The sequence below is a fragment of the Bufo bufo genome, chromosome 6 (genome assembly GCF_905171765.1).
Source record: "Bufo bufo chromosome 6, aBufBuf1.1, whole genome shotgun sequence".
NCBI classification, from domain to species: domain Eukaryota; kingdom Metazoa; phylum Chordata; class Amphibia; order Anura; family Bufonidae; genus Bufo; species Bufo bufo.
In genome coordinates, this window is record NC_053394.1 from 400440199 (window position 1) to 400457891 (window position 17693).

Below are 17693 nucleotides of genomic sequence, written 5' to 3' on the forward strand. Positions count from 1 at the left end.
AGGACTGAGTCCTTGAGGGGTTAAGGGTTAATGCAGTGGCTTGAAGGGGTTATCAGGGATTTTCGTATTGATGCCCTATCCTCACGATGGGATGTCAATGTTAGACCAGTGGGGGTTTGAATCCTGGGTTTGAGGAAGGTACAGTGAGTGCCGCAATATCCTCACAGCACCGTACATCATGTAGTGGCTGGGCTTGGTATTGCAGGTCCATTCACTTGAAAAGAGTTGAGCTGTGCCAAGGCCACTTGACCAATGTGTAGTGATTGTTACTGGCCTAGGAGGAAGCCTAGGCGCTCATGGAGCTCCACATCCTCTTCATATAATTGATTGGCGGGGATCCTGGGAGTCGGACCTCTTTTTTTTTACATTGATGACCTTGATCCGTGTAGAAGAAATTTGGGTCAAGACAAAGTCCGGGCGTCAGGAATTGTGATTTTTATTTATTTTTTATCAGATTTTTGCCTAGGGTAAATCACAAAGAATGGACGTGCTGTCTCCGCTCTTTTTGTTCTCTGACGAATTTTGCCTAGGGTAGCCCACTAGCACTAGGTTCTAAAATGTATGGCTTTATGGGATAGTCCTGGAGAAAGTGAGATCTAATTACACAGTACAGACACATTTTTGCTACACTTACGTCAGTGCACTTTACAGAGAGCTTGAGCCTTTAAGGGGGTTGTCCAGCCTTTAATATTAATGACCTTTCTTCAGGATAGGTCATTAATATCAGCTGTGCCTCCTTGTCTTTACACTACATCTCGTCTCCTGTGGAGCAGCGCCATAGTGTAATTACAAGCACTCGCTCCAGTCACTTGAATGTAGCGAGTACTTGTATTACACTGCACTTCTGAGACATAGTGTAGGGTAATGAAGAGGAAGCGGCACTCACATGGAGCGACACCTGCTCTTTAAACAGACCCCCGCTGATCAGATATTGATGACCTATCCCGACGATAGGGCATCTACATTAACACAAATTTGCATATGTTCATTAAAGGGCAGGTGCAGTGGATTCATACTGATGATTTATCCTTAGGATAGTCCATTAAAATCTGATTGGAGGAGTTAAGATTCCCATCATCCCCGCCAATCGGCGACTCGTGTGAACGCGGCTTCTGCTTCAGAATTGTTTCGCTTATAGAGCAGGTAATGGTGCGAGCAGCTGTAATTACTCTGCACTGTATCTACAAGTGACATCACGCAGAGGTAACTGTGAACTGGAAGCAGCAAACACAAGCACTGCCACCTGATGGACTAGAGGTCGGGAGTCGGACCCCCGCCGATCTGATATTGGTGACCGATCCTGAAGACAGATCATCGATATACCAGCTCTGCACGTTACCTTTAATGGAACAGTTCTATTAAAAATACAAGTCATCCCGCAAAAAATAAATAAATAACAATCCCCCCCATGTCAACAGTGACTATACACATACCTCCAGCTGGACACTACATGTATGGGGGGAGAGACCGAGGGGCTAAAGGACCTTTCATGATGTCACGACCATGTGACCATGTGTGGTAGGAGTCAAGCTCTATGCTGTGCTGATGTAGGTAAAAGACCTTTCATGATGTCACGACCATGTGACCATGTGTGGGAGGAGTCCGGATCTGGGTTGTGCTGCTGGAGGAAGATTGAGTTTCCTCAGTGGTTGATACCTTTTAATGGCTCACTGGAAAGATGACGATGATTACAAGCTTTTGAGGCTACTTGGACCTCTTCCTCAAGTGCCTTTATTGTGTCATCGCCATCGGTACAAAAATATGTTTTACTTTAACAAAGCTGTGGGAGGAAGTAAAGGACCTTTCATGATGTCGTGACCATGTGATAACGTGTGGAAGGAGTCAGGCTCCAGGCTGTGCTGCCGGAGGAAGTAATGGACCCCTGATGATGTCCTGACCATGTGATCATGTGTGGGAGGAGTCAGTGGAGCACATGACCCTGTGCTGGATACGTAGTAGGGTTCTCTGAACTGTTGTGTTAGACACACGTCTGGTAGCCCCCATGGGTCATTTGGGTGGTGAGCTGCTCCACTGTAGAGTGTCGGTCCGCCCTTGTGCACCTTCATAGCCGATGTTCACCTTTCACCTCAACTGCACGTGGTGCTCTGCAGTTTACACATCGCTTATTCTCAATGGTACCATTTGTCCGCTCAGAATACACTTTCACCACAGCAGCACAAGAACAGTTCACACTGCACAGTGTCAGAAGTACCACCACCCGGGCCCTAAAGCCAATAATCTCCCCTTTTACCAATGACAGCAATGAGGGCTATGTGTGCAGAGCCTATCACACACCGTATATACCCACCGAACCGACTCACGACACGGGACTTCCTTCAGGAAGTGGTCAGAAGAATGGGACTCGACTGTGTATATACTGTATATATATATACAGTTGCAAGAAAAAGTATGTGAACCCTTTGGAATAATATAGATTTCTGCACAAATTGGTCATAAAATGTGATCTGATCTTCATCTAAGCCACAACAATAGACAATCACAGTCTGCTTAAACGAATAACACACAAAGAATTAAATGTTACCATGTTTTTATTGAACACACCATGTAAACATTCACAGTGCAGGTGGAAATAGTATGTGAACCCCTATGCTAATGACATCTCCAAGAGCTAATTGGAGTGAGGTGTCAGCCAACTGGAGTCCAATCAATGAGATGAGATTGGAGGTGTTGGTTACAGCTGCCCTGCCCTATTAAAAACATACACCAGTTCTGGGTTTGCTATTCACAAGAAGCATTACCTGATGTGAATGATGCCTCGCACAAAAGAGCTCTCAGAAGACCTACGATTAAGAATTATTGACTTACATAAAGCTGGAAAGGGTTGTAAAAGTATCTCCAAAAGTATCTCCTTGCTGTTCATCAGTCCACGGTAAGACAAATGGTCTATAAATGGAGAAAGTTTAGCACTGCTGCTACTCTCCCTAGGAGTGGCCGTCCTGTAAAGATGACTGCAAGAGCACAGCGCAGACTGCTCAATGAGGTGAGAAGAATCCTAGAGTGTCAGCTAAAGACTTACAAAAGTCTCTGGCATATGCTAACATCCCTGTTAGTGAATCTACGATACGTAAAACACTAAACAAGAATGGATTTCATAGGAGGATACCACAGAGGAAGCCACTGCTGTCCAAAAAAAACATTGCTGCACGTTTACAGTTTGTACAAGAGCACCTGGATGTTCCACAGCAGTACTGGCAAAATATTCTGTGGACAGATGAAAGCAAAGTTGAGTTGTTTGGAAGAAACACACAACACTATGTGTGGAGAAAGAGGCACAGCATACCAACATCAAAACCTCATCCTAACTGTGAAGTATGGTGGTGGGGGCATCATGGTTTGGGGCTGCTTTGCTGCGTCAGGGCCTGGACGGATTGCTATCATCGAAGGAAAAATGAATTCTCAAGTTTATCAAGACATTTTGCAGGAGAACTTAGGGCATCTGTCCACCAGCTGAAGCTCAACAGAAGATGGGTGTTGCAACAGGACAACGACCCAAAGCATAGAAGTAAATCAACAACAGAATGGCTTAAACAGAAGAAAATAAGCCTTTTGGAGTGGCCCAGTCAGAGTCCTGACCTCAACCCGATTGAGATGCTGTGGCATGACCTCAAGAAAGCGATTCACACCAGACATCACAAGAATATTGCTGAACTGAAACAGTTCTGTAAAGAGGAATGGTCAAGAATTACTCCTGACCGTTGTGCACGTCTGATCTGCAACTACAGGAAATGTTTGGTTGAAGTTATTGCTGCCAAAGGAGGTTCAACCAATTATTAAATCTAAGGGTTCACATACTTTTTCGACCTGTACTGTGAATGTTTACATGGTGTGTTCAATAAAAACATGGTAACATTTAATTATTTGTGTGTTATTAGTTTAGGCAGACTGTGATTGTCAATTGTTGTGACTTCGATTAAGATCAGATCACATTTTATGACCAATTTGTGCAGAAATCCATATCATTCCAAAGGGTTCACATACTTTTTCTTGCAACTGTACATCACACCCGTTGCAAATAGTTGTTCCAATAGCGCTTGTCCCTCTATATAGCTGCGGTATCGCAGCAGAACCGCACACAACTGCTGCACAAAACAAATGTACTATATACTTTCTATGTTAGAAAGTATATTATAGGTATATCACAACCCTCAAACTATATTTCACACCAGTTGCAATTAGTTACTCTGATAGCGTTTGTCTTTCTATATAGCTGCGGTATTCCAGCAGAACCACACACAACTGCTGCACAATACAAATGCACTATAATATACTTTCTATGTTAGATAGTATATTATAAGTATATTACACCCCTCAGTATATCATACCTATCGATAGCAAACCTATACCAGTCCTTAAAAGGACTTTTGTGGCCCTATTAGCTAGCGTTTGGTGTCCCTAGCAGTCTGTCCCTGCTTCACAAAGCAACCTCTCCCTACACTGGCAAAACATAGAATGTAAAATGGCTGCCAGATCAGGTTCTGCCAGATAGGGTGGGGGTGTGTCCATGTGCTGAAACGTCTAAATTGGCTGTCCTGTCCCACCTGATAGATGTGTCATGGGTCAAAGTTCAGTTGAGGAGAAATGGAGAACCGCTCTCTGAAAGTTCCGGTGCCAACCAAAGGCTAAGATAGCCACATTCATTTAGTGGAGATTGAGGCACTCAAATTTTTATGGATGCCCTGCCGATTACCCCATATGCCTTACAGATAAAACAATTTATGACCACTGAGGAAGGTCCGTTTGAGACCGAAACGTCCAGTCAGCTTTCTTTATTTTCTCATTTTGGCAATAATTGGGCAACTGGAGTATGAAAATAATGCATGAATAAAAAATTCTTAAAGGCAACAAAAATCTGAGTGCCTCAATCTCCACTAAATAGGTCAAAGTTCGGCGCAATGCAAAAGAATATAGCGGAAGTGAACATCACCATATGTTCGCATGTTTCGTCGAATCGCGAATACGCAAAGTTCGTCGAGAAACGACCACCGGGCGAACCATCTCTAGTGACAGATAATTAGTTCTCATCTATCCTGTGTTCTCTCCTGTCCTTATACTATAGATAGTGATAAGTAGGATGTTCTAGTGGTGATAAATAATCAGTTCTCATCTCTCCTGTGTTCCCTCATGTCTTTATATTATAAACAGTGATGTTCTAGTGATGACAGATAATCAGTTCTCACCTCTCCTGTGTTCTCTCGTTATATTTATCCTCTGTGGAGTGCATAGCTTATAGTGTCCTATGGACAGATCCCTCCATCTCCTCTGTGGAGTATATGGCTTATAGTGGTCATATGGATAGATCCATCCATTTCTCCTGTGGAGTGTTTGGCTTATAGAGGTCTTATATACAGATTCTTCCATCTCCACTGTGGAATGTACAGCTTATAGTGATCCTATAGACAATTGCAGCTTATAATGGTCCTATGAACAGATCCTTCCATCTCTTGTGTGGTGTGTACGGCATATAGTGGTCCTATAGACTGATCCTTCCATCTCCTCTGGGGAATGTATAGCTTATAGTGGTCTTATAGACAGATCCTTCCATCTCCTCTCTAGAGTGTACGGCTTATAGTGGTCCTGTTGACAGATCCTTCAATCTCTTCTGTGGAGTGTACGGCTTATAGTAGTCCTATGGACTGATCCTTCCATCTTCTCTGTGGAGTGTATGGCTTATAGAGGTCCTATAGACAGATCCCTCCATCCCCCCTGTAGAGTGGTCCTATGGACAGATCCTTCCATCTCCTCTGTTGAGTGTGCGAATTATAGTGGTTCTTCGAACAGATACTTCCATCTCTCCCGTGGAGTGCATGGCTTATAGTGGTCCTATAGACTGATCCTTACATCTCCTCTGTGGACTGTGTGGCTTTGTTGAATCCTTGATTTAATGCCCTCTTTACCTCATCTGTGAGTTTTGGTGGATGTTTTTCACTTGTCAGGGTTGGAGTTGAACCATATTCTTTCCATTTTGTTATAATGGATTTTATAGTGCCCCATGGGATGTTCAAAGTGTGGGCTATTTTTTTTATACCCCAACCCTGATTGATGCTACTTCACAACTTTGTCTTTGACCTTTGGTCTCCATGTTGCTTGCTTTGTAGTGTTGCAGATATAGGGGCCTTTCAGAACAGGAGCATTCATACTCACATCCTGTGATATTTTGATGGCACACAGGAGGCCCTTATTAAAATAATTCTGTGATTTTGGAAGTTAATTGGTTGGACCAGATCTTATTTTAGAGTTTCTTAGCAAAGCCAGTGAATATATATGCTTTTGAATAAGACATTTATTGGTAATTACATACATTTCTCAATAATCATTTAGTGCTTTAAATTAATTCCCCTTGCTTGGACTGCAACTTGAGAGCTTTGGCTTTTCCCCTGTATAAGTTTTTTGATGTCTAACAAGAACTGATTTAGCATTAAAACATTTCTCACATTCTGAGCATGAAAATTTCTTCTCCCTTGTGTGAGTTTTCTGATGTATAACAAATTCTTGCTTCTGGGTAAAATATTAACTGCATTCTCAACATGAAAATGGCTTCTTCCCTGTGTGATTTCTCTGATGTCTAACAAGATCTGATTTAGCATTAAAGCATTTCTCGCATTCAGAACATGAAAATGGTTTCTCCCCTGTGTGAATTCTCTGATGTATAACAAAATTTGATTTCCGATTAAAACATTTACCGCATACTAAGCATGAAAATAGCTTCTCCCCTGTGTGAGTTCTCTGATGTATAACAAGTTCATGCTTCTGGGAAAAATATTTCTCACATTCTGAACATGAAAATGGCTTCTCTCCTGTGTGAATTCTCTGATGTCTAACAAGATCTGATTTAGCATTAAAACATTTCTCGCATTCTGAGCATGAAAATGGCTTCTCCCCTGTGTGAGTTCTCTGATGCATAACAAGGTCTTGCTTCTGGATAAAATATTTCCCGCATTCTGAACATGAAAATGGCTTCTTCCCTGTGTGAATTCTCTGATGTCTAACAAGAACTGATTTAGCAATAAAACATTTCTCGCATTCTGAGCATGAAAATGGCTTCTCGCCTGTGTGAGTTCTATGATGTATAACAAGATCTGATTTAGCATTAAAACATTTCTCGCATTCTGAACATGAAAATGGTTTCTCCCCCGTGTGAATTCTCTGATGCATAACCAAATTTGATTTCCGATTAAAACTTTTCCCACATACTGAGCATGAAAATGGCTTCTCCCCTATGTGATTTCTCTGATGTATAACAAGTTCATGCTTCTGGGTAAAATATTTCCCACATTCTGAACATGAAAATGGCTTCTCCCCTGTGTGAATTCTCTGATGTCTAACAAGATCTGATTTAGCTTTAAAACATTTCCCGCATTCTGAGCATGAACACTTCTTCTCCCCCATGTGAGTTCTCTGATGCATAACAAGGTCTTGCTTCTGGATAAAATATTTCCCGCATTCTGAATATGAAAATGGTTTCTCCCCTGTGTGAATTCTCTGATGTCTAACAAAATTTGATTTACGGTGAAAACATTTCCCACATTCTGAACATGAAAATGTCTTCCCCCCTGTGTGAATTCTCTGATGTCTAAAAAGATCTGATTTATTGCTATAACATTTCTCACAGTGTGAGCATGAAAATGGCTTTTGCCCTTCGTGACTTCTCAGATGTTTAAAAAGGTCTGATTTCTGGATAAAACTTTTTCCACATTCTGAACATGAAAATTGCTTCTGCCATCTTTGATGTTCACCCCTTCTGTGTTCTTTGTTTTGCTTAACAGTCTGTGATAAATCAGAAGATTGGATCCACTGAAAAGAATCAGATGATGGATCTTTGCTGTGAAAGTCTGAGGATATATCTGGGATAATGACGAGTTGTTCATATACATCTTGAGGCATAGTATGTTGTGAAGATATCGCCTGTCCTTCTGAGCTCCTGGTGCAGTCAGCTGCCAAGAATAAATTTGTATTATTTTGGAATAATATAACCTTAAATAATATTAATATGTTATAACATTTCTATCCCAACATTTAAATATAAATTGCAAGGAATGTAGAAAAATGCAATTCCTCACTGACTAGAACAGTGGTTTGCAAAACAGATCCTAATATATAATCTCAGAGCAAGAACCATCAGATCAGAATGTTAGGTCACTAGGCTGTAGTTTTCCACTTTTGTGTTAAAACCAGGTCTTCAAAGGTTCACTTTTCAGTGTGTCTACCATATTCTTTTCTAGTTAAAGGGAACCTGTCACTGGGATTTTGTGTATAGAGTTGAGGACTCATCTCAGGGACAGGACTCATCTCATGTAAATTTGCATATGTATCAAATCAGTTTTTTACACAATAAAAGCACACAGAGCTATGGGGACTGAGTATTGCAGATGTGCTAGCGGCAATCTAGCAGCCCATGTCCTCACCTCTATACCCAAAATCCAGGTGACAGGTTCCCTTTAAGTCAGTTCTATTAGCGGGTGTCCATCTCACATACTCCCACCAGTTATAGGAACTTCATCAAATTCCAAAAGAGTGCCAGTATGGCCATGAAATTTTGGCTTTGGAGCAACATTGTCATAACATGGCAACCAGTGGTCTAATGAAAACAAAAAATTGTGGAGTTGCTGTTTTTTTTTCTATTCTTTTCAAAAACAGTTAAAAATATTTACTTTTCCCAGAAGCAAAAGCAAGCTGTGGCTCTTAAAATGCAATGATAAAAAAAAAGGGGGGGGGAGTTACTTGCTCACTAACACCCAAAAATTGGCTGCTCCCCAATGGGGTTAAATAGTCTGTCAGACCTGACCTTCGGAGGAAGCCCATGGAAACGTAGGAAGAACATAAAAGCTCCAGGCATGGCCAGAGCATCTCTAGGTGAATGTGCACAGACCCTTATACAAGAAACTCAAGGAGGTCTCGTAAGTTTTTTTTTCTAGTCATTTTTTAGCACAGCAATGTTTTATTAAAAACCTATACAGCTGAACAAACTGACAGAACACAGAGCTTAAAGGCGGTTTCCAGGAGTAAATTACTGATGACTAATCCTCAGAAGAGGTAAGAATATCTGAATGGTAGTCCTCTGACTCTCGCCACCCCTCCAGTCAGCTGTTTGAAGAGTGTTCGGTGCTCAAGTAAGTGACCATTAAATACCATACTGTATTTTTGGTTTGATCACTTTCAGACTATATGACGACCAATCTGTCAATACGACATATGGGAGCCATATTAATTTGATTTATTCAGTGGTACTTTTGTCTCCATGCAGTGGTCACCACTTAGTTTTAATAGTTATTATGAAAAGTTATATTTTATTCGCAGTTTATTCCACTTCTTCTATAGAGGAGAAAACCCTCTTTAAAGGATAACTGTCACACTTAGACCCTAATTTCAATTTTCATATATGTAGTTACTAATAACATGATATTCCAGAATCAGTTACTTTTAGACTGACTTACCCCATATTTAATAAGATTCAGCCCTTAGCAACCAGTCTGCATAAAACTGCAATTTCACTATTCAGTTAAGATGGCCGCCACTGCCCTCACCCTGAGGCTAATCCCGCCTGCCCTCACTAGCCAGTAACAATAGCCCCCCAAAAGTGTCAGTAACCAGAGCCCTCCCCCTAAAGGGTTAATCTCCTGCAGCACAAAGGGGTCCTCTTACCACATGTTGCTTTCATTTATACACTGAGCAGATGGCAGATCTCCCTTCTCTGGTCTGCGCTGATTCAACTCTGCCTTCTCCAGCTCTGCTGAATGAGGGAGCGTCTGCCAAGCGCAGGGACAGGGAGAAGTGCACACAGCCCAGGCACTGTTATCAGCTGCTGGGGAGGACCTGGCTTTAATCATTTACTTACAGTCCCTGGCTGTAAGTAATCTGACCTTGCACGCAGCCTGCGTCTGCGTCCTCCGTCCTTCAACAGATAGACGGACCATGCCTAGCAACTCTATTTTAAGCACAGGTAAAAGTAGGCAGTACAGGGAACACAAATGTGGAATTAAGGGGTAATTGAATACACAGTGAAAAGTTGAAATAGGGCCACCAAGGAGATATTAATCACCACAATCCAATACTCCAAAAAAATAAAAAATACGACAGTTATACTTTAAAAGTATCTAGTGGGTCTTCTCTGCTTTATTTAGTGGTTACTACTTACCTGGGCGTTTATCTGTAGGAAAGTCCTCTATACTTTGCTCATAACCCCTCACATATGTCTTTGTAGGATTAATATTGTTCAGATCTTCACCCGGATTCACAAACTGTGAAACAAATATTAAAGAAGTCATCAAACTGTTGGAGAAGTCGTGTGGAAGATCAGTAATTAGAATGACAACCAAAAATGGCCGGACAGCAGGAGATATCTTACATAGTAACATAGTTGATAGGGTTGAAAAAATACATAAGTCCATCAAATTAAACCAAGGGATAGGTGGGGACGCGAATCCCAGAAGGAAGTGAGACTCATATTTCTACACATTTTCATAAGCATTAATGTTGATTACTTTTAAGAATTCATCTAAACCCTTTTTAAAAGTGTCCACTGTTCCTGCTGTTACCACGTACTGAGGAAGTCTACTCCACAGATTTACAGTTCTTCCAGTAAAGAAGCTTTGACGCTTCTGGTGTCTGAACTTTTTCTTCTCATGTCGGAGGCAGTGTCCCTTTGTCTATTGAGGGCATTATATGACTCAAATATCTGCAGGTCTCCTGTATAAATCCAACCTGTTAGTTCCTTATTCCAACCAGCAGTCTCCATAACTAGAAAATTTGAGAAGATCCAGACTACATGTGATGTCTATGGTCAGCTGTACTCCTGCCATCTCCACCTTTCTCATTATACAAGGATGAAATATATAATACTGGTGGATAAAACAAAAATGAACACAAGATCTTCACAGTCTTCTACAGATCAAAGGGGACATTTCATGAGACCATATCTCCATCTACCTGATCATTCTGTGGGACATTGTGATGTTCTTCTGAACCATCCTGTGGAAGAGGAGGACTGGGACATCTCTCAGGTGTTTTTCTCTCTTCCTTAACTGTAGGAAACACATCCAGTGACTGAATTAATTCCTTACATACAGATAATTTGAGGACGTGTGTATTTAGTATTTTCTACTACCTGGTGATGTGAGGGGCCGGTGATCCTCCATCATGACGTCCTTGTACAGATCTTTGTGTTCTTCTAAATACTCCCACTCCTCCATGGAGAAATAGATGGTGACATCCTGACACCTTATAGGAACCTGACAACAAAATTATACAGTCATCACCCAGATCCCTTCATAGCTTCCTGTATAATGTCCTAGCACTCCCAGCAGTGTCACCTCTCCAGTCAGCAGCTCAATCATCTTGTTGGTGAGTTCTAGGATCTTCTCTCTATTGATTTCCTCATGTTTCAGGGGGTGGGGTGGAGGCCCCATGATCGGGCTCAGGGTTTTTCACCATCCTTCAGACACGGGGGCCTGACAACTCCCAAAATAAGTCTTCTTCACCACTGTGTAGTCCTGGTTATGGAAAGACACAGTAAATAATATCACTACATACATCTTCAGAGTCCCTCACCTCTCCAGTCATGTCCATCTGTTAGTAATATAGATAAGATTATGTAATGTGACATCATCAGAATCTCTTACCTCTCCAGTAAGCCGGAAGAGGATCTCTTGGGTGAGATTTATTATACACTCCGCCATCTTGTCCCTGTCCATCCTTGATGGGTCAATCAGGAAAAGGATCTTATATAGAAGATCTCCACCGAGCAGATCCTATATTGTAGGAGACACAGAGACAGTTCCGCTGCATATACTCTGTAACTACATCCCGATGCAACACTTCAGGTCATCCAGTACCAATCACAACCAGAACAAGAAAGTCCTGAAAACACTGAATAGCACCCAGTCATGTGATTCCAGACTCCTCCCATACACAGTGTAGGAAGGCGCAAGGGTCCGTCATTGACGTAAAGTACGTGTCACTGAGGTTCCTGGCCTCGGTGAGATAAAAACCGGGAATTTTGTGTGTCAATGGCAGCTAGTGCTCTCTGACACTGTTTTACTTAGTGTGACTGTAAACCCAATCCTGTCCGGTTCTTATTGGAAGCCGCCAAAGAGCAGGGTGGGTGGCTGTTCCCCACGTCCAGGCCAGGTTTTGGGCTAGGGTTTAAAAACCCAGCCAGCAGCTCAGCTGGGTGTGGAATGAACCTCCAGGTGATAGTGGAGTCTGTGTTTTGGGAGCTGAGGAGTTCTGCCATACTGCAAGGCTGAGAGCTACCAGCTGGAAGCCAGGCGCCCTAAAGCCTGCTGTGGACTTCCAGGTGACGTGTTTTTGAGTTCTGTGGACTTTTGCTGTGTTAATTAACACGGGGATTCCTGCGGTGTGAATTAACACCAGGGCCCTGCCAAGTATTGTGTTTCTTTTCTGCCTTTTTGTGTGAATAAACACTGACTTTTGCTTTTCAACCGTGGTTTTGCCTCTGTATTGCGTCCGCTTACCCTGCCTTCCAGAACAAATCCCTACAATTGGTGGAGGATGCGTGCAAGCGTAGTGAGGCTGGCGTGATCGCCAAAATATTTTTGGTTTGCACGTGGTTGTATATCATTTATCAAACTGGCTAGATTCACGTGACTAAATGAATGCCCTCGTAGAGGCTAACCTGCAGCAACACTGGGCTAATAAGCAGCAGCAGGAGACCAACCAGTTGCTGCTACAACACGTAATGGCTTTGCAGACAGCAGGAGCAACCTCAAGCGTACACGATGCCCGGAAAGCAGTCCGTGCAGCGATCCCTAAAATGACCCCCACAGACGACGTCGAGACCTACCTCCCAATGTATGAGAAAGTGGCCACCAGGGAAAAAGCAGGTGGATCCATGAGGTGGCTGTCGCAACCAACCTACGTTATGAACTTATAGTAGGGAGAGACTTCCCGGGTTTCACGGCACTGTGGCCTGTTCCGAGAGTAACTGATACGCATGAGACAGATATAACCCTAGCAGAGTGGCCCGTCTCAGGGGGGAGTCCAGAACCCTGGGAACCTGAGTCCAAAGGGCCAGCGGTAGGGGTGACCGCCACTTCGGTGGAAGAGGAGGAGACAACCCCGCTGAGTGTAATGGTGTGAGACATGGAGGAATTGCCACCGGGGCCTGAGCTGGCAGACCTCAATGTCTCTGGGGATAATTTTGGTACCGCGCAACACCGGGATCCAACCTTATCCCGAGCCTGGGAAAATGTACTAATAATAGATGGTGAACCACAACAACCAGGGGCAGAGTCGGTGTTCCCCCGTTTTGTGGTCCATCAGGATATGTTGTATCGGGTAAATCAGCTGCGAGGTGAATCCGTTGGTGGTGCCCCACGCTTATCGCAAACTCGTGTTAGAGTTAGCCCACCAGCATGTTCTCGGGGGTCATTTGGGAATGCAGAAAATACCGGATACTACAACGGTTTTACTGGCCCAGTGTGTTTAAAGAGGTGGACGAGTTCTGTAAGTCTTGCCCGACCTGCCAGGCAACTAGCCCCCAGCACCTATTTCGCAGTCGCTTGGTACCCCTCCCGATCATCAAGGTACCGTTTGAGCGAATCGCTATGGACCTGGTGGGTCCTGAAGTCCGCTAGGGGACACCAACACATTTTGGTTGTCCTTGATTACGCTACTCGGTACCCGGAGGCAGTGCCACTACGACATACATCGGCAAAACTTATAGCTAAAGATCTAATGGAGATGTTCTCCCGAGTGGGGCTACCTAAAGAGGTCCTGACTGACCAGGGGACCCCTTTTGCGTATTAAACAGTTACGGACGTCCGTGTACCATCCACAAACGGACGGACTGGTGAAAGGTTTAACAAAACACTAAAAACCATGTTAAAAAGGGTGGTGACCAAAGATGGAAAGGATTGGAACTTTCTTCTGCCCTATCTCATGTTCGCAGTGCGAGAGGTACCACAGGCCTCTACTGGGTTCTCGCCCTTTAAATTGCTATATCGCAGACATCCTCGTGGCTTGTTGGACGTAGCCAAAGAGGCGTGGAAACAACAACCCACTCCGCATAAAAGCGTCCTTGAATATGTTACCAAGATGCAACAGCGGATATAGGCCGTTTTGCCTCTTGTCAGGGAAAATATGGAGGCTGCTCAGCGAGCCCAGAGTCGGCAGGCTTGGGTCTGGAACTTTAACCCAGGTGATCGGGTTTTGGTTCTGGTGCCGACCGTGGACAGTAAGTTCCTAGCCAGGTTGCAGGGGCCCTACGAGGTACGTGAAAAAATTGGAGAGGTAAATTACAAGGTACACCAGCCGTGAAGGCGAAAGCCGGAGCAGGTTTACCATGTTAATTTGTTAATTGGAAGGATTGGGAAACTTGTACGGAAGACAGGCTGTGGCCGGGCTTTCTTGGACAAGAGATTCCGGCTCCTATGTCTGATGCAAGAGAAATTGCTGACAGCCTCTCCTCTAAACAGGCTCAGGAAACCAGGGAGTTCTTTAGTCGGAACACGGATGTGTTCTCAGACCTTCCTGGACGCACTTTCGTAACCCAACATGACATTGTCACTGAGCCTCAGGCAAAAATCCAGTTAAAGCCATACAGGGTACCAGAGGCTCGGCGAAAAGCCATCTCGGAGGAAGTGCAGCTCATGTTGCGGCTGGACGTCATTGAGGAGTCTAAAAGTGAGTGGGTCAGTCCTATAGTTTTAATTCCCAAGCCAGATGGGACGTTACGATTTTGTAATGATTTTCGGAAATTAAACGAAATATCGAATCGAATAAGTTCGATGCATATACAATGCCTCGGGTAGATGAACTAATTGAGAAATTAGGCCAAGCCAGGTATTTTTCTGTTTTGGACCTCATCAAAGGGTACTGGCAGGTACCCTTCATGGAGGCTGCCAAAAAGAAAACTGCCTTCATTACAACAGAGGGGCTGTACCAGTATAAGGTGTTACCCTTTGGCCTGCATGGTGCCCACGCCACTTTCCAACGTCTAATGGATATTGTACTTCGTCCACATCAGCGGTACGCCTCGGCTTACCTGGAAAATATTATCATTCGCAGTACCGACTGGGAAAGTCACCTGCCCAAAGTACAGGCCGTAGTGGACTCCCTTCGTAAGGCGGGACTAACAGCTAACCCAAAGAAATGTGCGATAGGGTTAGAGGAGACTAAATACCTTGGGCAAAATAGAGGCGATATGGAATTGACCCCGACCTGCCACCTCTAGACAAGTAAAGTTGTTCCTGGGTATGGTGGGCTATTACATGAGGTTTGTCCTCCATTTTGCCACTTTAGCGGCTCCGTTGACAAGGCGGGACTAACAGCTAACCCAAAGAAATGTGCGATAGGGTTAGAGGAGACTAAATACCTTGGGCAAAATAGAGGCGATATGGAATTGACCCCGACCTGCCACCTCTAGACAAGTAAAGTTGTTCCTGGGTATGGTGGGCTATTACATGAGGTTTGTCCTCCATTTTGCCACTTTAGCGGCTCCGTTGACAGGGCTCTTAAAGGGAGGGAAGTCTGTGATAGTCCGCTGGAATGACCAGGCGGAAGAGGCTTTCTCTGCTTTGAAGTCGGCCCTGTGTGGGTCCCCGGTTTTGGTGACGCCCGACTTCAAGAGGAAATTTGTGGTACAGACTGATGCCTCCGAAGTAGGCCTCGGTGCGGTACTGTCTCAGGAAGTCAACAGGGAGGAGCATCCCGTTGCCTTCCTCAGCAGTAAGCTCACTCCAGCAGAGACCTGGTACAGTATAGTGGAGAGAGAGTGCCTGGCCATCAAGTGGGCACTCGAGTCTCTCCGCTATTATCTGTTGGGGAGGAAGTTCCGTCTGGTGACCGATCACTCCCCTCTCAAGTGGATCAGCCAGGCCAAAGAGAGGAATGCTCGGGTCACCAGGTGGTTCTTGTCGCTGCAAAACTTTAAGTTCACAGTAGAACACAGGGCAGGCCGGTTACAGGGAAACGCGGATGCCCTGTCCCGAGTACACTGTCTGGTGTGTGTTCACCCCTTCAGGGTTGAACAAAGGGGGAGGCATGTAGGAAGGCGCAAGGGTCCGTCATTGACGAAAAGTACGTGTCACCGAGGTTCCTGGCCTCGGTGAGATAAGAACCGGGAATTTTGTGTGTCAGCGGCAGCTAGTGCTCGCTGACATTGTTTTACTTAGTGTGGCTGTAAAGCCAATCCGGGCCGGTTCTTATTGGGAGCAGCCAAAGAGCAGGATGGCTGGCTGTTCCCCACTTCCAGGCCAGGTTTTAGGCTGGGGTTTAAAAGCCCAGCCAACAGCTCAACTGGGTGTGGAATGAACCTCCAGGTGATAGTGGAGCTCTGTGTTTTGGGAGCTGAGGAGTTCTGCCATACTGCAAGGCTGAGAGCTGCATGAGAGCTGCCAGCTGCCGAGCCAGGTGCCCTAAAGCCTGCTGTGGAATGCCAGGTGACGTGTTTTTGAGTTCTGTGGACTTTTGCTGTGTGAATTAACACGAGGATTCCTGCGGTGTGAATTAACACCAGGGCCCTGCCAAGTATTGTGTTTCTTTTCTGCCTTTTTGTGTGAATAAACACAGACTTTTGCTTTTCAACCGTGGTTTTGCCTCTGTATTGCGTCCGCTTACCCTGCCTACCAGAGCAAATCCCTACAACAGTCACATATTCTTGACATTATCACAGGTCCTTTACCTCCTCCAACAGCATAGTCTGGAGGACTCCTTCCACACATGGTCAAATGGTTATGACATCATGAAAGGTCCTCTAGCCCACTAGTCTCCCCTTCCCCCATACATGTAGTGTCCAGCGGTGCAGGTGGAGGTATGTGTACAGTCACCGCCATTGTCTGTCAGGATTACTGGGGATGGGAATCAGTAAGGCTGTGGACGCCTTTCATCATTTCTTTTGATTGAATTCTATGTATTTTTCATGGTATGATGGAATAATTCTGTGCGCTGTGGAGGATTTATTTCTACACATTATGGTTACAATTATTCAATGCAGTAAGGTAGATAATATTAAATATAACATAAGACTTATATCCACTGTCGTAAGATTTATCTGAAACAATATAGCGGCTTTTATTTATGTTCTGTATAGTGGCTTTTATATATTGTATGCTGGTAATTATTCATCTGCTATTTCTATACTGTATAGCGGCTTTTATATACTGTCTGCTGGTAATTATTTCTCTATTATTTCTATACTGTATAATAACTTTTATATACTGTGTGCTGGTAATTATTCATAAATGATTTCTATGCTTTACAGTGGCTTTTATATACTTGTATGCTGGTAATTATTTGTATATTCTTTCTATAATGTATAGTGATTTTTAGATACTGTATGCTGGCAGTTATTATTTCTATATTGTATAGCGGCTTCTATATACTGTCTACTGGTAATTATTCATATATTATTTCTATACAGTATAGTGGCTTTTAGATACTGTGTACTGACAATTATTCATGCAGTGGCCAGGTTTGGGGTAGCCCCAACGCTTGTCATGCCCCACTCTGACGATGTGTGGAGGTCAGCCAGGATTGCAGCACGAGTCTAGTATTTGTTTTGATGCTGTGCTGGATCCGCCTCGCATCAGGTGCACTGGGTGGAGTCATTAGTTTAAATGGTCTCCAGCTAAGTGCTCTGAGCGGATTATACTGTTCATTATGGTCTGGGATGTTTGTTCCTGCTCTCAGCAGATAAGTGTCTTTTCGTTTGGTTG

General features: G+C 43.9%; 2 protein-coding genes and 1 long non-coding RNA gene across 3 annotated transcripts in view; all 3 read right to left on the minus strand.

Moving 5' to 3' along the window:
* The window catches only part of LOC121004499 (oocyte zinc finger protein XlCOF6.1-like), a 417876-nt gene that overhangs the window by 341622 nt on the left and 58561 nt on the right, over window positions 1-17693 (minus strand). The gene's annotated exons all lie outside the window — the stretch shown is intronic.
* LOC121004494 (zinc finger protein OZF-like) lies at window positions 6314-11000 on the minus strand. Its single transcript, XM_040436753.1, has 3 exons — window positions 10945-11000; window positions 10154-10256; window positions 6314-7952 (listed from the first exon to the last, which is right to left on the minus strand). Exon 3 carries the CDS (start codon window positions 7900-7902, stop codon window positions 6541-6543), a length of 1362 nt encoding a protein of 453 aa, XP_040292687.1. The 5' UTR covers window positions 7903-7952; window positions 10154-10256; window positions 10945-11000; the 3' UTR covers window positions 6314-6540.
* On the minus strand, window positions 11192-16939 carry LOC121004533. Its single transcript, XR_005779728.1, has 4 exons — window positions 16661-16939; window positions 11637-11765; window positions 11328-11507; window positions 11192-11246 (listed from the first exon to the last, which is right to left on the minus strand). It is a non-coding gene; the product is annotated as an uncharacterized LOC121004533 (long non-coding RNA).